This window comes from Chelmon rostratus, chromosome 20 (genome assembly GCF_017976325.1).
Source record: "Chelmon rostratus isolate fCheRos1 chromosome 20, fCheRos1.pri, whole genome shotgun sequence".
NCBI lineage: Eukaryota > Metazoa > Chordata > Actinopteri > Chaetodontiformes > Chaetodontidae > Chelmon > Chelmon rostratus.
In genome coordinates this window covers 6,738,108-6,758,010 of record NC_055677.1, presented here as the reverse complement: position 1 = coordinate 6,758,010, position 19,903 = coordinate 6,738,108, and the positions used below count along the sequence as shown (strand labels likewise).

At 46.6% G+C, this 19,903-nt stretch overlaps 1 protein-coding gene across 1 annotated transcript in view; it reads left to right on the top strand.

The window, feature by feature from the left end:
• gli3 (GLI family zinc finger 3) overlaps window positions 1-19,903 on the top strand; it is a 92,551-nt gene that overhangs the window by 36,817 nt on the left and 35,831 nt on the right. The window contains exon 4 of the mRNA XM_041961363.1: window positions 14,408-14,513. Coding sequence (XP_041817297.1) covers window positions 14,408-14,513 — 106 coding nt within the window. The remainder of the gene's footprint in view (window positions 1-14,407; window positions 14,514-19,903) is intronic.

The window sequence follows — 19,903 nt, the reverse complement described above, 5'->3', positions numbered from 1 at the left end:
TGCCTGAGAGTCACCAAGGTGCCTCTTTAAGGGCAACGTTACTTAAAACCAGGCAATGGTGCTGTGGACAGGACCCTCAAGGGCAGAACATTACTGCCCATTACATCCTGACCTAACTCAGCAACACTGCCACTTCTCATTTTATGTGTTTGTGTTTGTGTGTGTGTGTGTGTGTGTGTGTGTGTGTGGTGGGGGGGGGGGTGTATGTGTGAAGGAGCTCAGGAGGTTCCAGACCACTGAAGCCTCCGGGTAGGAGCGGGGAGGAGGGGTCAAGCCGAGGCTTGGGGTCATGTGGAAAAGTCACAGTCTGAAATGGAGAGTTCAAAAGCAGCGGGAGAAGTCAAAAGGGCCGTAGAGCTTCAAGAGGCTTTCTTTGTGCGTTGGGGCTCAAGAGGCTGGAAGACCGCAATCATACGAGGCAGAGGAGGGAAGAGTGATGCTTGCTGGGAAGCTGTAGGCACGATAGGTTTTATTCTCCCGCCACGCTGCTTCCTCCACATTTTAATATTAAAGTCTACACACAAGTCGACATGCCTACTAGCACTATTACCCTGTTATTGTCTGCAACAATTTGAAAATGTTTAGTTTATTGAGCATTAAACATTTGCCAGTTGCAGCTCCTTAAATACAAGGATTTGCTGCTTTTCTCTTTTTGGTATCATGGTGAATTGGACATTTAAGGTTTTCAGCTATTGCCTGGACAAGAAAAAGCCCCGGGGCTCCCCTTGGGCTCTGGGAAACTGGGAATTGGTGTTTTCTGTCATTTCATCGACACAATGATTCATTCATCAATCGAATTGAATTGTTAGAATAGGCCAAATGTAATTAACTGTCTCCTGTAGGATGCCTATACTGTAAGAATTACTCAAAAAAGTTAAGACCTTATTCGCTACCAGTAGAGAGAAAAAACAAAAGACAAGAAATAACACAAATTTTAACCTTAAAAACAGTCTGGATGGCTTCTAGTGTTTTCCATTGATGTTTCTCTGTCAATTCTCTGATCCTGACTCTGCTCAGGAAGACTTATGATCTGACCAGCATAGCTGTGTAAAACACCTCCTCCTGGCCCCAGGTGTTGAGGACATGGGGTGTCCCTGAAGGCGGCGGTCCCATTCTGTCTGATTGAACCCAGCACCGGAGCTCAATCCCCACGAGCTCCAGCGGTCTGAGGGTCAGCAGAACGAAAGGGTTCCCCTAAAACCCCTGCTTCCCCTCCCTCCCTCGGCTGCTTTGAACCAGAAGCCTGTAGAGTCTGCCGCCACTCCTGCGCCACAAGGTGTGAAAAGCCACGGGCTCCTGTTCTGGTTTCTGGTTCCATACACATGTGATCACACACACACACACAGCCCTTACTCCACCAGTGGTAGTCCCTCTCTATGAGGGCTTTGTCACCTCCTAAATTCATCCCAGGTGTGTGTGTGTGTGTGTTTGTGATGGAGAGGGGGCCCTAAGCTTTTGTGCTGTGCTTGCATAGCGTGCCACGCCACGCAGCAGACAGCCAGGTAAATCCGATTACTCTTAGTGCCGGTGTGTGTCAGTGCTTAATGTGCCTAAATGCGACGGCACCTGCAGCCTCCCCACACCTGGTCGCTCGGTCATTAACGTGGTGGTGGAACTCTGGGAGGCGTGGGAGTTGAAAAACGTGAAGAGAGCAAGGAGGGGGTTTATCTTCAGGGGTCTGTGCTCTGGGTAAATCTCTATTCACCCAGACTTGCGATCTCCCACTCCTCTTGCGTCCCCGGCCTAAGACTGTGTTTACTCTGGTTTTTACACCCACTTCAGTGGAGAAAAGAGGAGGCACTAAGGAAGCATTGCCCCTATTGTTAGCATTAGCTAATCGTGGTGATGCCTGAGTCTTAGCCGCTTTTCTTGGGCAAACACTGGATAAGAGTCCACATCCTTCTTACCACAACACTAATACATGGGGCTTTGTTGTGGGATAAGAAGAAAGGATTGAGATGAGGATTAATGAGGGAGAAGTCTTCTTTTTAAGATCTTAATTGTGTGGAAGTGTGAATGGGATGCGCAGCGCCGACATCTGTTTACATTGTGCGCTGATTAGCCGGTCAGTGGTCCTGCAGCAACAGTGAGCCCACTTGCTGGCGAAGCATCTCTGCTTCCTCCGAGGGGATCTTCTTCTTTAAAGTGCGTTCTTTAAACACTTGCCCTTCTTTGCCAGACTAAACACATCCATGGAGGGACTTAAAGCACATCGCTTTCAGTGGCTTTCTTGCAAATTTTAAAACTGCACTGAAACACCACAACAAGGCAAGTAAATTTGCCAAGCTTGAGAGACAATGGTTAAGTATTTTGGCGCTGAAGTGACATAAGTTTTGTGGCTGCACTGTATTTATGATCCAGTAGGTCGTTGATAGGCGTAGACCAGACACATTAGGTGTGTCTGCAGGCTGTGATGGCTGCCTATTAGTCTTTGGGTTAGCTCCTTAAAAAAATCTAGCCCAGATCTGGCTGCCAGGGCTTAATCCCCACACCAAAGCCTTGCCGTCCTTGACTGATCTCAGAAAGCAAGCCTGCTAAGCTAGAGGCAGTGGAGGTATGGATCTCTTGGCTGAAGGATTCCTTCACATGTATCCCAGTAACCCTGCTCGGTCAGCCTGGACAAAGGTGACTCCTACCTGGATCACACAGTCCCAGTGTTCTAGGAAAGCTTGTGTGAACACTGAGCCATGGTGTAAAACCCATCCAGGGATTTTATGATGTGGTGGTGGTGGTGGGGAGGTGGCGGTGAGTGTCCAGTCAAAGGGGTTAAACTCTAAACTGCTGCGGCGAGCTGATCTCAGGTCTACTGGGCCGTATCACGCCAGCCGCTGCCCTGGCGTCGGTCTGTCTGCCTCAATATCAAAATGCAGCTGACCACTGAACTGAATGAGCTAGCTGTCACCAAACTGAACGTGATCCGCACATCAATGGGCCCAGACTCTCTATAGTTAATTACAGTGCTCTTGCAGTTCATATGGACTGCACAGGGCCGTTCCATATGTCTCGAAACAGTAAGAGCAGCGGAGAGAGCAAGAAAGAGCAATTATATTGTGTGTGTATGTGTGCAGTAGGTGGAAAAAAAACACAAACAGAGCTTGCACTGAACTTGCACTCAAAGAACAAACTTCCTGGCCTCTTGTTGGTTTAACCGTGACAAGTGCTGGCTGGGATACAGGTTCAAACATCCTCCCCCCCAAAGAACTGGAGAGTAAAGAGGAGAGCCTGGGGTGAGAAGACACGTGCCTGTTTCAAGGGTAAGTGTTTGTCTTTGTGATTGTTTCAATATTGGCTTTTTGAGCGTGGTGGCATGGTGTAGTCCCCCAGCGGTGTGCCGGCACAGAGAAGCCTGGGGCACACTGCAGGCAATGAAGAGGGATCCCTTCCATCCACCTCCTTTCATCAAGAAAGAACAACATGGGCCTGTGCTCTGCTGTGGCCCCTTGGTCCAGCACACCAGGGATAATCAGATGATCCCCTTTTATACAGCTTATTAGAGGCATCTCATGCTGTAAGATAGGCCATATTCTCACATGCATGTGCCCCTTTGTAGCGCTTGATGATTTAAGGGGGTTAAGCAGAGTTTGAAGTGCTGCAAGAAAGCACGATCATACCATCTTAAGGTCATGTGATGCTCTTACCGCAAAGCTGATGTGTGTGAACCGAAGATCTCAGAATAATGGCAGCTCCTATTAACAATGACAAGATTAAATGTGAAGGGGCTGAGAAGAATTAAGAAGAATTTCCAGCGAACTTAAGATGTTCAAAGAAGGACACTCAGCATTTCTTGGTATCATTGTCACAACATCTGTCAGCGTGTTTTTACTTCCTTTCAACTGAGATTGGTTAATCAGTCAAGCCACAGAGGCAAGCAGAAACAATAGCACTTTGCTGATGTTGCTGAAGGCTTAAAATGAAGATTTGCTGCATCTGTTACATCCAAAATGAGAATCAGCTGCAGCAAACGCCACTGGTAACAATAATATTAAGTAGTGTACTATAAGAACAACAAGACTAAATGCTCGTGGGAGCTTCTCCTCAGCTAGCTGGTTGAGCTTTTTCTCTCCTCCTTAACTTACCCTGAAGTCTCCAGTAGGATAATCACCTCTGTGTGCTATGGGAGAATCAGAGTTATTTCATGGCTTTCCACGTGTTTGTTTCCCCTGTATCCAAATCTCATCACTCCTTTTTGTATTTGCATTCCTCTCACATAGTGGCAAAGATAAGCGCCCTTATCCCTTCAGCAAACAGCCCGTATCTTGCTCCCGTCTCTGGAGGGTCGCGAGTACATATTGTTCTACATGAAGAGGAGGCTGATGAACACAGTATAATTAAAATGTTTCTAGCAGCCGGGTGAAATGCGAGATATCGCTGTGGAAAAGAGGAAGGGAGTCTGAGGGCGTAAGTGAGATGGAGGGGCAAGAAAAAGAGAGAGAGAGTGGAGAAGAAGGAGGAGGAGGTGTAACAAAGCAGAAAATGAAGAGAGACATAAAAGAATGGGAGCTCAAGGAGGTCAGGCCCATCACAGGCTTTAGTGTTGCCTTTAAAGATGCCTGGGACAGGTGGCAGCTCCAGACAATCTCGCACCACAGAGCAGCATCCTCTCAGGAGGAGATAAGGGATTCCTCCATCCAGGCGCCCTCCTCCTCCTACCTCTCCCTCACTCGCACTCTCCACCTCCCTTATGCGCCCCCGCCTTCCCTTCCTCCCGTCTTGGGGTTCTCCCAGACAGGCTGCTTTGATGTGGCTCAGTGTGAGCGGGCAGCTGTAGGCCACGGGGCTGCAGCAGCGCTGCTGGGCCACTGGGCCGGCGGACCGTTGGGAGCCGACTCGAGCGCGGCTCAATCAGTGGGGCTCTCTGGTGCCCGGCACTTTCAGGTCTCATTAAAGCGCTCCGGCAGGGTTAATCCTCTTTAAGGTTTACATGGGCCCCAGTTTGTCTCTCTGCCCAGGCTGAGGGAACCCCTGGGCGCCACCTGCGTGACAAAGACCCAAATCACTGTGACACAAGTTCCCTCCGTCTGTTGCTCACTCCTCCACTCCCCTTGTATGTTCTCCTCTCTCTCTTCCCTCTCTCTCTATGGCTCTCACTTGCCTTCCCCTGTGCATTCTGCCTCTTCTTTGCTTCCCTTCCCTTGATAGTACCTAGGCCTGGTTGTAAGTCTTTTAGGATTATTTGGGTGGAATCTGTTGACAGGGGTGCAGTAAATGGATTACAACTTTGTCCTTGTTTTTGGGATGCTGTGAGGAGGGAAAGGGGAGAGATCAGCAGGATGCGCTTTGAATAATGAGAGAGGCAAAGAAAAAGAGATAGACCGAGAGCAGGATTAACTGGAAGAATTAGGAAGACGATGCAAGAGTGAAAGTGAGGGTGAAAGAGAGGCTAAGGTGACAGCAACGCGGAGAGCACGGAGAGTGGAAAAGAGAGAGAGAATCGGAGAGTTCCACATGCTGTTGCACTCATAAGACCTAATTGGTCCAGAAGTGTCGACCCCGGTCTGGCCCTTCAGTGCCCGGTAGCCATTTGTCTGATTGCTGTGACACTGGGCTTTGTCTTTGCTCTGTGACACACAGTTTCCTCCATTAGGCCAAATAATGGCCACGTACCTCTAGAGGCCTGCACAGACTTTGTCTAATGTCTGGGTTTGGTGGAAAATGGAGGAATAGCCTCAACACAGGGTGAAATACCATTTCATCGTAATAGATATGAATGAAATGCACTTATGGTCTTGAATGTCAAGCTTATGAACTTAAAATCATGTGTGCTTGACCATTTTTGAAAGGATGCAATACGTTTTTATATTGATTCCCGACCTTCCAGGCAGACGCTGGCTTCCACTCATTTTAACACATGAACAGGCAAGATCATCCAGAACATTTTGTTGCCAGTTATGAACGCAACCATTTCGGGAATTTTCCAAGATGGAGATTCCAGATTTGGTTCTCAATCTGCAACCGCTGTAATGCAAGAGACGACATGTACTTAACTGTAACATACGGTAGTTAATGTTAATCTGCTGCTTTTCGGCCATTCTCACTGAAATCTTCGATGCCGGAGTGCCCTTGAATTCACCACTGAGGAGAATCTTTAACCTGGCCCGTTCTTCTAACCACATTACCCTGTGGTGATACAGAATTTTGACATAAAAATAAAGGTGACAAAATACTCTCAGTGATGGATTACCACTCTTAACCAAGATTGAAATCGCTCCAAGTTGATATTCACAGTACACAAACTGAACTGAGAAGGGCAGCTAGCTGGATATGTAATTTTGTAAACAAAATCACATTAAAATGACCGGCCTTTGGTCAGTGGCCTCTCAGCATGATTCAAAATTGAGAAGCTGCCCAGTTTCCCAAAGCAGTGTCCAGCCCGTGTGTTGTTATGATGCAGGTGTATTAGCCTCACAGTCACTATCACATAGCCACATGCATTTTTAGTATCACCTGCATAGGGGCCCAGGGAGGGGCTGTGAAAGGTTAGGGTCAGCCTGTCACAGAGTAGGCCGATACAGCCGTGGCAATCATGAACAGTGTCACTGATATGACCTTGGCTCATATATAGATGTCGCAGTAAATCAGAATAATTTATCATACATTTTCTACAATACAGGCATTCAAAGGAGCCCTTTAAATCAGAATGCATGTTTTAACTTCTTCTGTGACCCCAGATCCTAAATAATGGTCTCAAAAAAAGATCAAACCTAGAGCAGCCTTGAATTTGAGTTGCATAATTCACAAAGGGGGAGTTGAAGAAAAATAAATGTAGCAAAGTCCTCGAGTGTTAACCTGAGGTTTAAATCAACTCCCTTCTCTCTGAGCGGTATCATCGTTTGGAGAGGAGGAGATAGACAGATGTGAGAGATAAAGAGAGAGAGAGAAGGGGAAAGAGGTGTAGCGCAGTGTTTCAGCTACTAAACTGCTGTGTAAATCTCTCCCCAGCTGGGTGGGGGAGAGGAGGCTGGAGGGTGGGGTATAGGGTAGAGAGGGTGCTGGAGCGAGGGGGGAGGGCCGACGCATAGCGCTTTGTTCTGCTCCCCAGCTTATCCCAATCTGGAGAAATTCACCAAATGTAGGAGATAGATTGGCGCTCCACAGAGGCCTTGTGAAATAACCTTCACTCCCTGATCCACACTGGGATACACGGAGGAAGGGAGGCGGGGAGAGGAAGAAAAAAACGGGGCATAGCTGGGGTTGGATGGTGCTGGGGGCCCCTGGAAGAGCAGCGTGCGTGCTTAGCTCCACTCTGTAGCAAGGCAAGGGTCCTTGTGCTGGCATGCAATTTGTTAAGATCGACTCGGCTTGGTAAATGTCTTGCAGATGCTGGAGTTCCATTAAGATATTTGTGTGACTTATGGAGAGGGGAGGAGGTAGAAAAACCTGCAAGGTACTTGGAGCACAGCCTGCATCGTGATATTCATCAGTCTGGATGCTAAAATCAGGCTTTCTTTCTGTACATTATTTCAGATAGTGGATGCATATTTTACAAGGGGATACTATTCGGTAAAAACGTGAACTTTTTAGGTAAAGTTTGGCAGGGATTGTTGTGTGTCATATGTATGATGTACAACCCCGATTCCAAAAAAGTTGGGATGCTGTAGAAAATATAAATCATCGTCGCATTTACCGTTTGCAAGTGAACTGTGTTCCTGAGCCCATGTAGTAACATCCATTATCCAATCATGTGTTCACAAAGTGGTGAACCTTGCTCCGTCCTCGCTTGTGAACGACTGAGCCTTTCCAGGATGCTCCTTTCATACCCAATCATGACACTATCACCTGTTACCAATCAACCTGTTTACCTGTGGAATGTTCCAAACAGGTGTTTTTGGAGCGTTCCACAACTTTCCCACTCTTTTGTTGCTCCTGTCCCAACTTGTTTTAAATGTGTTGCTGCATCAAATTCAGAATCAGCAGATATTTACAAAAATCAATGGACCTGATGAGGTCGAACATTAAATATATTGTCTTTGCACTGTTTTCAGTTGAGGATGTGTCAACAACAAAATGTTTAACAAAATCACATTCTGTTTTATTTGAATGAAATGTTATCCTTTACGAAACTCTGTAAATATTGAGATAACTTGCTTCAACATTAAGTTCCAGAGCAAATATGCACAGACTTGTAGAACCATGAAGATAAAGGACGGGCATTGACCGACTTGTTCAGTCTAGACAAACAAATTACTCCTGACAGCGAGTAGCGTTGGAATGTATACTTGAACAGAGAGCGTGTCATCGCGCGAAGCTGACGTTTCTCTTTCTCGCCGCTCGCTTCTCTGTTCTGCTTTGCTTTTCCACCATGTTAATTACGTTCACCCGCAGAGAGACTGTTTGTGTTTAAGGGTGTGAGAGCAATTGAGCAAGAGAGACGGGGAAGGGGGAAAACAGAGGAGAACACGGCGGAAGAGGGAAAAAAATCTATTGATTTACAGAGGAAGGCAGAGTGTGATCTGCCAGCCTTACGTATATGATGAATGGCAGAGAGATTGGCAAGGCAACACTTAGCATTCTTCTGTTATTTAACCTCTCTGCTTGCTTTCTTCTCCTGCTTTCTTACTGTTGCTCTTTGCTGAATAAAGGCTTTTCTCTGTTCTAGTGCCCAAGCATCGCATACAGTATAGAAAGCTCTGCACAGCAAGAACATTAGGCTAATTTATACAGCGGTAATTAGGCCATTAGACCTGAAACAATCTGGGACCCATAATTAAGCAAAGCGCTCCAAAAGTCAACAGCAACTCCCATTGAGCTTAGCTAAACAGTCTCCGAAAGTGTTATTTACATGTCCAAACAGCTTGAGGTTGAGTGTAAGCAAACATGATGAGAGACGGGGTGTGAAGAGATTGATCAGAGGGAGAATTCGCCTTCACAAGAGAGCCAGCTTCCAAAGTGCCTCCGCTGATATTCTGCACGGGGCTTCTCCATCTCCTTCCCTTGCCAGCCAGATAATTGCATGGAGGCTTTGTGGAGGAAAGCTGTTCCAGAAGAGTTAAGCACACAGAGTCATGGAATACAGGCACACACTGTAATACTTGTAGTCATGCCTGTTAGCTGATATCTGTGTTTACTAAAAGAAGAATTCCTTCAGATACCCTCAAGCTGAAATGTTGCACATTAATGCAAAATCAACGTTTTTTTTTACGACATTTGGACCTGTTCATCCGCATGGCACGGATACAGGCAGAAAATTTGCGTGAAAGCAATACAAACAAACGTGGCGGAGGCCAGGGAACGTGACATAGAACAGAGTCATTCCAAAAAGCCGAGACATAGGCGGACCAGAAAACTGTACTTTGCAAATATATAATTTATAATTCAAAATATAATGTGGTCAGTTTATATGAAGAACAAATGTTTACAAAAGATGTGTGATATATTGTGATATGTATCGTTATCAGGACATGAAATGATCGAGAATGAGATTTTGTTCATATCGCACAGCCCCAACATGTAGTTCATTTTAATTTATTTAATAATCATGTGTTGACTGATTTCCTTCAGTTAAAAACAGCTGCGCTTTGATTCTTTACTGCTGATGTCAGAACCTGTTGTTTGCAGTTGATGTTTTAGGAAAACAAAACGCTCCCAGCTGGAGCTATGATAAACCTTTAAAAGATCAGCAGAATGGAAAAAATGAGAAATAAATCTAATATTTATTTTTTCTGTAATATTACCTTCTTATTTCTTTAAGCCTATAAAGGTTATTCACATGAAACAGTATGAGAAGGGAAATCACTTTTTGGTGGAGCTGCTCACAGGTCATACATATGCAAAGTGTGCTGAAGTTAATTTTAACGGGTCGTTAGGTAACATAGTTCAAGACCATTAGAGGTCGACTGATAGTGGATTTTTAAAGGCTGGAAATCATCTGATTAATCAGCTGATAATCTTTGACTTCTTTAGAAACTGGATAACTGTTGAACTTAACTTGTATGTCAAAGTAATGAATAAATCTGGAACTGAACATCAAATTCACCATAAAAGATCTAGGTGGGTGTGGGCCTCTGCTGAGCTATTATTTTCCCTCAGAGTTACTGTAGTAATGTCAGATGCCAGATATTATAATGGAGGAAACAGAGGCACACAGTGACATTACCTTGACTTCATGTATGGAGCCTCTCTGATGTGTGTCCCAGAATGACTGATGGATGCTGCACAGCCATCGGCCACTATCACTAAGTTTGTGTCTTACTGTCCAGACTTATTAATCAGTCTAGTTTAGCTTTAATTTAAGAATCTCAAGGTGACATCTCCAGAAGTAGTTTAAAAAAACGCCGCTAACAATACACACCCAGAACTGCATTTTTTAACTTTTATTCCTGCATGGCTAAGTCGTGTACACGTGCTTGTAGTCTCGCCATGAAAGGAGTGACGCATGTTGCACACACATGCGCTTGCGAACACGCAAAAAATGACAAAGTCTGCAGCATCTTTCACACACTCTGCGAAGTGTTGCAGAGTTATGGTGCAACTGCGGGCCCCGCTGCAGACGAGCGTGCCTGAGCAGTGAGATCATGAGCGGGGAGAGAGGTGGCATAATGAAATCTGGCAGTCACAGCCCCGGCACAGGCTTCATATGTTCCACATTAGCAATTCACAAACCTCTGGAGCAGGCCCCAGCAGCCCTTTTCTCACTCCGCCTTAGTCACTTATGACAATCTGTCACTGGCTCTTTGTGCTCTCGCAGCAGAGCGTCGATGAGAAGTGCAGTGTTTATGGAAGAGTGTTTGGACCTCGGCTGCGGGTGACACTCTGTTAGAGCAGAGTCAGTGAACCCTCACCAGAGGAGAGGAGGAGCTCAGGTTTAGCAGTCAAGACAATAAACTCTCAATGCTGAGTTGACAACAAAAGGGAAAGAAAGGGAATTGTTTGTGTATTATCAAAACCCAAATCTGAATTGTGAATGACAGCTCAGATTCTCCTAAAGTATCACATGGCATGCGTTCCAAAGCACAGAGAAGATCCTTTGTGGTAAAACTTCCATTATGAAAGGAGATTAACCAATAAGGATATTGCAAATGATGTGCTTTAGGCTTCATCCTCCCCTTGTCCTCCCCCTTCTTTTGAAATTATTCAAGTGTCCAATAAAGGACAAGGCAATTACCATCCTCTCTTTAATGAAGGGGGAGCTGGCTTTTGGTCCTGAGCACGGTGTGTTTGTGTTGAATTAGAATTAATGAGCCTGGTCAAAGTTTGCCTCTAATTGCCCTTTCATTAAGACCCATTTGTAATCACGTCTTAATGACTTCCATCCCTTATCCTAAAAGGAAAAAAAAAACTTGAACCAAAAATACTGCCGCTCTGAAAAGTTGCACTGAGGTCATTAAAATGTTTGAGAGGAGCTGATGAACGCGACTACCTGCATTCCTGACTTTCAGCATTTGACTGGCTGAGGTGGCTTCTTTAATCCCTCTCACTTTGCCGGTGGCGGTTTACCATATGCAGCTGGGACAAACCCGTCGTGATTACACTTTCCTCAGGAATGCTGGAGCCGCTGTGGTGTGTGGCCGCAGTGGGAAGGTAAAAATTGTGACGCGCGCGTTGGCTTCCTATGTGCCTTCCAGCTGTATTCTGTATTAAAGGAGGAGAATACCCCTGAATATCCAGAAGAGCAGGGGCAATTTAGTCCCGGAGTAAACAGTGAGGAGTCCCTGCAGGAAACACTGGAGATGGATTGCAGGATGGAGGCTCTCTCATTTGCCCTCTGTTCTTTGCGACTGTATACATTCCCTCCAGTGACACAGGCCTGTTTGCCTGGCTAATGGAGAGCTGCGCTGGCGTAAAAGAGGTGGCAGGCTCTATTTAGATAGGGCCATGGTAAAGTAAACTTCTGAGTTGGATTTAAATAAACCTCGGCGGAACGGTTTGCCATGCGGCAGAGTCATGGGCCACAGCGAGAGGCGGGAGGGAGGGGAGGAAGGAGTGATGAAGGAGGAAGACTAAAGGGCCCAGTCTAGGCACAGGGCTGTGCTGAGTGAGGAGCTCCAGAGACATAAACATAGGGGGTATCTGGGTAATTCAATGAGGACTGGCGGATGTGGGAACGTAGGTGTGTGTTGCAGGGGGGGAAGGGGTGGGGTCTTTAAAATGATTTCACAGTTTGTAATCTCTGCAGTCATTGCCCAACAGGGCAGAGGTTAGTAGAAAGTTCCTGCAATGAGGGCAGCGATCAGTAAGATTAGAGAACATGAAGCTTTTACTCCCATCGAGCTAGAACACAGTACATAGACCCCAGTAAACCTGAAGGTTCATTTCCGACTCTGACAGCCGAGGGCTGACAGCCTTGGAGTGGAGCTGTGGAGAGTAAACAAAGCAGACTCTGCCCTTGTCTAGCCCATCCCTCCATCCCAGCATCCCCTCGTCCCTGCCTCCCTCAGCAGCTCTGGAATCAGCCGAGGTGAGCCAGGCCAAAACTGAGTCATCAGGAGGAAACTATCAAACAGATAGAGACGGAGCGGTCAGATACTCGCCAGAGCTGCATGGAGGAGGCTTTTACCACTTATCTCTGCTCTTGTGAAAACAGGATGAAAACCCGTGTTTGTTTGCCAGAAGTTAGCCAAGTTTTCTTTTTACTCGTTGAGCACATTTACTGCTCGGATACTGTGAGCGATATTTCAGGTCACAATTATTAATGATCAACAAGAAGTAGAATTAGAGACTTTTAGTGGATCTTAATGTAGCACACAAAGTTAAGTCCCACTTTGTACTTCTGGATTATTTCACTAAATTCCTCACTGAAGGGTCGATCAGCCCCCTCATCGCTTTTTCTATCTCAACAATAAGTTTCACCTCACTCATTGTGACAGCTACAACACTTCAAAAAATGCCTGGAAAACAAGGTATCACCTTCTGTGCCTCTTTGCTACAGGTGTGTGGGCCTGTTCTGAAGACGGTGACGGTGTCTTAGACTTAAAGGGACGCTACATCAATCTAACATCTAAAAGTAAATTTTCCTTTCTTTCTTTCACTGGAGAGAGCCCTCCCAAGTCTCAGAAAATTGCTGAAGTTACATCAGCCGAGTGTCTTAAAGTGAAATTGGAGACCCATATTTTGGACTAAAAGTCAGGATATTTTGGCCTCTGCTGCTTGTGGTTTTAATTTATCTCAAGTGCAATGCTAAATCCCCCTAGTACCTCTTTAGGACTTCAGTCTAAAGCTGTAGGACTACAACCAACACCAAACTGATCCCTCTTGCTTGTTGGCCTAAGCTGGCAGCGATCATCCCAGTGAATGAATGACTGATGAGGTAAGCGCACCCGAGAGGTGCCGGGGGATGAACACCTGCCGCGTTGCCCGCCGTTTGCCGTGGACCGACACTTGTAGAGCTGTCGGGCACCCCGCCGTTTGGCCACCTGCCCCCTTGGCGCTCGCTTCCAAATGTTTACAAGCAAAAAACACATAGCTAGCAGCCTCGGAGACCTGCTGCGCGAAGGTATGCAGATGTTGACACATGCTTCGCCTCAGGGTGGTGATACACAACTTGGCAGTGGCCTCAGCAATAAGCAATAAAGTGACATGTGTTCTGGAAATGAGATGTGTTCATATAGCATGTGAGCGAACAAGTGATTAATATGTTGCAATGTGGACCCAGAAACGTTGCATGCGTGTGTGTGTGTGTGTTAGTCATTTGCTCTTCCTGCCTTCCCGTACAAGTTTTAACCCATTTCAGTTTCACAACTCAGCCGTCGGTTAGGCTGCATTTGAGCAAAATCCACTCACATGGTTCGCCTGTTGCAGCTTGCCCAACAATGGATGCACAGTTGGGACAAAAAAAAATTCCAGCCTTAGTTTTAAAGAGTATGGCGTGGGGTGCAGTTAGGGTTAGAAGATGAGTGCGTACATATGTGAATCCAGCACAACAGTTTCAATTTCAGGGGTAAAAATAGAGAAAGGCTTGGAAGCTCATATTATGCAAATGTTTTAATGTTTTATCTGAAGACGGGGGAGAAAAAAAAAGAAGAAGCCTCCCGACTCTCTCTGGCAGTTGTGACAAAACACTGAAACGGAAAAGGATGTTTTTGTTCTCATTTTGTGCATTTCATTGGTTGCACTTCAGCGTTATCCTTTACACAAAACCATATTATGCTTGGTACGGTGAGAAACGCGCCATTTGGCTGCCCGTCTTAACAGCTATTTATCGCTGTTTATTTTGAGTCGTATCGGCCTTGAGACATTTGCGAAGACTTCCTCAGCGAACGTTTTGAAGCGGTGCCGCTTTTAGTTCAGTGAATTTAATGAGGTCTAATTTGGGTGGGTCTGTTGAAAGATAGCCATCAACTGCTGCCTTTCATTATAGCTGCTATTTAGATTAGCCGAGGAGGGAATGAATTCACAGAGCAGGAGGTTTTAAAGGAGTCTTGCAATGTGTTTAGAAAAAAATCATGTCATTTTTCTCTCTTTCTCTGTACAGCTGCGCCACAGTTCTTCCCTACGTTCCATCCTCCTGTGCCAATCGACGACAGACATACCCAGGGACGTTACATCTACGAGCCTTCCCCTGTGCCCCCTCTTCACGTGTAAGTCTCTCAAACTGGTCACACACTCGCATGCACCGAAACACTGCCGATCATACCCGAGACCACATTTGTTTCCGCCGCGTCGCAGACGAGCTGCGCGCTCCTCGACGCTCCTCGACGCTCCTGAACTTCCTTCCGCCTGCGGGCGTGGAGCATCCTCCTCATGGGTGCTGGGCGGGCGCCTCTCTTTGCCTTCCTGGATCAAAGGCCACGGCCCCGTGCGTGCGCAACATGATCCGCATGTCAGAGACACGCAAATGAACATGTGTCAGAGACATGGAAATGAGAGTGGGGCGAGGGGAGCCTGGGAGCGTGCGATTCTCATAAGAGCGGTGATCAAGCCTTGTCAGGGGAAGGAAGCGATTCCTCTGCTGACATCCAGCCATCTCTGACAGACACATATGGGCTCCTGACACATGAACCTTATACAGCTAACTGTCCCGCCTCAGCCAATCACACGCACGCACCAGCTATCAAATGTGAGGTAAAGTAAAAACATGGAGTCATGCCTCGTAAGAGAGAGCGGTATTTATAAGCAGGAGGACTCATACGAACGGTGGTCTCGTATTTCCCTGGAGTGCTTCTGACGGTGCCGGCGAGGTCAGCACAGAACTTCAAAGCATTCCCTCAGCTCACTCACTCGCATACACTGATGCCCAAAATTACTGTTTCTTCACTCTTCCTGTCTCTTTTACTCTCTCCGCCATTTGTATTCTCGCCGTCCGAGCGGTGTGCACCATAAGGAGACGCTTCATCGTCCTTGCGGCGCTTGTTTCCTACCCGCCGACACGAAGGAAGCGATCACAGCGCGACGAGGACAAATTGGATGGGGCAGCTACTTGGGCCGCATTATGTTTGATATTCTTCATCATTATCAACCCCCCCCTTCTCCTCCTCAGGAGTCATATCTCTCCCTTGCTGATGTGCCACTAAGCGTAATGAATTTTTTATGTCACCCACCCTCCGCCTCCCCACCTCCGGCCCACCCTACCTCTCAGCCCCTCATCTCCTGCTCAGGGGCTGCAGCAGAGGAAAAACAGGGGGGAGAGAGGCGAGGAAATAAAAAAAAAAAACAGGAGGTGATTGATGCCCCGTGTCACTGCAAACAAAATGGCAAATATAATTTAGCATTTAGCTTATGCGGAGATAATGGGGCGAACACGCGCCGGCAACATAGGCTCGAACAAACAGCCCGGCTTGTTATCCGTCAGGAGCGCTTTGGTACGATCTGGAGCGCAGGTTAGGGAGGGGGAGGACAGAAATGAGGAGGGGGTGGAGGGACAACACGGAGCCGGGGAATTGAATTAAGGGGGAGAAGCTACGCCGGTGTCTTCAGTCACTCTGTCCGGACAGGAGTTATCTGTGCGCTTGGTTTGCTGTCACCGCAGACACGGCCGTGCTCTGCCACGCTACTTACGGCCTATTTATCCAAGCCATTAAGCATAGAGCTGTTTAATATGACACGCTGTGCTGAGGGAAACTATTTGTCATTATTATAAGACAGCTGTTTAGTGGCCGGCCTTATTTAAATCAAGCCTGTGAACTCGCTGTTGCACGCTGTGAACTTACGTGGGTTTCATGCAGAAGTGATCTCCGCTACTTTTGAGTCTTTGTGCGGGGAAGCAAACGATATTGCCTACTTGATTAAAAAAGCAGCCCTGGATTCCTCTGTGAGAAGAAGCACTCATCAGACGCAGTATTGCAGCTGGGACCAACCACCTGATGGCAAATTAGAGCTAATTACGCTCGCAGGTTTTGTGCAAGTTTCATCTGAACTTTACGGCCGCAGATTAGACCTCTCTGAAGGTTTAGAAGCGACGCATTCGGCTCTGTGACGCCGCTTGTAAGCAGCCCGAGCAAACAGAGGCAGCCGGCGTATAGCTGTCGCTTCAGGGAAATGGAAGGAGGCGGCTTATGGAGAAATATTGAATTGTTTTAAGACAAGTTCTCCTCGGTGAGCAGAATTAATCGTTATTAGCCCTCTCAAAGATATGCCTAAGTACACAGGGACTATTATTGCAGTACTTCCCCATGCAGCCTCTCATTACGGCCTGTAATTACAGTTGGGTTGGCCCTGCGGCAGTTCCATCAATCCAGCCAGCTTCCCCCGCCACGCTCACCAGCCAGTCACCACTGGGCATCCGTGGCCGGAGAAAAACACTGCAAAACGCCCAGCAGCTTGTTTCCTCTCCGCCACAATGACACATCCACCATCCGTACGTGGCAAATGAGCAGAATCATATCCTATTACTGTGAAGGGCCTAATTGAAACATGTTTATTTATGGCCCCCGTTTGCAGCCGAGGCGCGGGCGTTAGCAGCGCTGCTAACGGGCTCCAGCGATATGAGGCGGCAGAATTAAATTAAAAGCTCATAAAATGAAATATGCTCTGTATTAGCTGTTTGACACTTAATTTGCCTTCAAATGAGCAGAGGAAATCACAAATTAACTGTCCTTTGTTTTTTTCCCTCTTTACCTCACCTCCCCTATTAGGCAAGGGAGAGCGCAATTACAGACAGAGGCTAATCGTTTAGTTTATGAATTCTTGTGGGGAAGGTACCAATGTGCCATTCAATATTAAAGCCTCGGGGTCAGGAGGGTGGGGGTCCCTTCTTGTGGGTGCTTGCTTTACAGAGGAACTCGTATATTCACATGAGAGGAGGGAAAGACTTTCAGCAGCCCCAGTTTGAGTAGAAACCAATGCCAGCTAGCAACCAGCCTCCCCTGAGTTTCCATAACTTAAGCAAAGCCTTAATGTCCTGTACTGATCCAGGACCAGCAAAGTCTTTCCTCTCCTGAAGCTGGTGTTTCTTCCTCTGCATGACTCCTGTCTGGAAACAGCTGACCTCCAGCCTCACCGCAAAGAGAAAGAGCCCTTCCTGCTCCAGAGAAGATGCTTCCTGCTTAAATAAACACATTGATCGGTGAAGAGCAGGCTCTCCACGGGAGCTCTGGTCCCCTCTGCCTCCACCATTGTGCCGGACTGGCTTAATGGGAGTTAGGGGGGAGGCCGGGGGGCCAAGAGAAGAGACCGATCCTTTCATTCCAGCTTTATTGCCCGACCACGGTACACAGCAAAACAAAACAGGCCTCTCATGCGGCTCAGCGCCGGCTCCCGGTCACCCGGAGACGCCTCAGAACAAGCAGAGGTATTCGTCACAAGTCAATTATCAGCATCGGAGTTTACTCTGGAGTCCCGGGCCCTCGTGCTGTGAATGGGGCCGCTAAAACAACAAAACATTCTTATGGGATAAGCAATTGGCTCCCAACCTTTTGCGCAGGATTTAGGAAAGAATTAGTCAAAATGACGGAGTCCATTTAGGAGTTTATAAAGTTGGAAAAGCAAAGACTGCCCCGAGGTTTGACTTTTCGGGTTATTTTTCAGTTTGATTGTGGATTTGTGATGAAATATTTGCACCACATGCACGATATTAAGCAGATGTTTTTGTCAAAGAGTGAGCACAGAGAAGCAATTTTCTTATTTATTTTATTAACCTTGACATAACTGAGACAGGGGCCCATGTTCAAGCAGCAATACAAATGTTGCATTTAAATGACAGAGAAAAGTAAAATAAAGCCTAAATATATAATTCATTATACGCTTTCTACATCCCGAAACACTGCTTAGTTTATATACTGTATATTTTTCTTTAAACACAGAACATTTGATACAAAGGCTTCAGTTTTTTTTAAAGATGTTTTAATGGATTTAAAAGAAAATGCAATCTTAAGCTCAAAGTTTGATTTCAAAGAAAAGAAAACTTCTCAGTGTGACTCATGAATACAGTCATGGGCTGGATTCTCTGTCGGTGTGGAGGCAGCGTGCAGGTGGGGGCTGCGAGGGTGTTTCCGTCCTCCAGCCTGTGTGGTTATTTCATTCAGGAGTGTGTTTGTTCAGCTGCCGGTCCGGCCTGACTGGAAGGCTTTCTGCAGGTACCGGGGGGAGATCTGCCGTCACCGCAGCCCAACCTCAGCTCTGAAGCCACGAGCCGCAAAGCACTTCATTGACTTAAGGTCCGTGTGAGCTGCCGCTTCAGTGATTTTAAGATTTGTGCTATTTAAAAAAAGCGAGTGAATCACCTTTTTAACCTCTGATTTTATTTTCTGAGGGTACCTGAGATTCTCGCCGATCTCACGCTCTTCTCACATGCTTCCCCCCTCGCTGTCCTCTGCCTGTGGTGGAGCGAGGTTTTTTTGTGTGTTTGTGTGTGTTTTTTTTTTAAGATGTGTGCTGTGTTGTGTTTTGTTATTTACATAAACTGTTGTCAGAGCGCCCAATCTGGGCATAGAAGAGCGGCGTGTTGCTTAGCATAAAGACCGCGGCCTTATCTCAACACCTCCTTCCAGATGGGACGAGGCAGAGCATTGCAACACACACACATACACACACACACGAGTACACACACACACGCGCGCGCGCAATGCAAAACAATAGAAAGACAAAAGGGTGTAGTGTAGCCTCTGCAGAAGCGAGAGGAGGGATGTTTTGTAAGCGTGCAGCTTCATCAGTGGCTTTTTATGGCGTGATCTGACTTTGCCGTGTCAAGGCCTCATTTAATAGTTGATATTTCAGTTTCAGGCCAAACTTCAAAACAATTTTTCACCAATTTTGTCTGCAGCACATGACTCGGTAGCTGGAATTTGTCTTTTTTTGAATGTAGCGTGGCTGTTTGCGAGCCACGTTTTCTCAGATTCTCTGCAGTAAAAACAAAAAAAAGAATGAAAATCGCAGCCTGCCTGACGATTTGCTGTTAATATTCCACATTTGAATATCGTCTAGACTGAAGCAGAATGTGAAGTGGGGCCATAAATTACATTAAGAATTGATGATTATTTCATAATCTCATCTGATCATTTCTGTCCAGATATGGCTGCTGTCAGCGAAGAGCAGGCCAGAGAGACGAAGGCCACTTTTTCATCCTCCTCTCCAACTGTCCAAAACCCATTCTGTGTGACTTCATAGGTCACCCCTCTCCGGTGCAGTCACCGGTTTCCCTCCATCCTCCTTCCCCTGTCTCTCACCCCCCTCCTCCCCCCTCTTTAATACTTTCTCTATGGAGTAAGTCGGGGGGACAGGCGGTCACGCAGTAGCTGGCTTCATGATTAATGGTGTTTATTCTTGACAGAAGGCTCCTTTATTTATCTGCATTGCAGCTTCACTGATACTATCAGTCACCTGAATGAAAAATATTCAGTCATACCAATTTTGCAGTATAATTGAGTAGAGTCACTTCCTTTCAGTTTTTTCCCCCCCTCGCCTCTCCTCTCCCACTCTATCTGGCAGCCTTATCATCGCCACAGTAATTTTCGCGCTGCGTTGTTTGATATGGAGAGGCTGGCTTTAGCCGCATTTGACATAAAGCCTCTTCAATTTTCACTGGAGAAAAAAA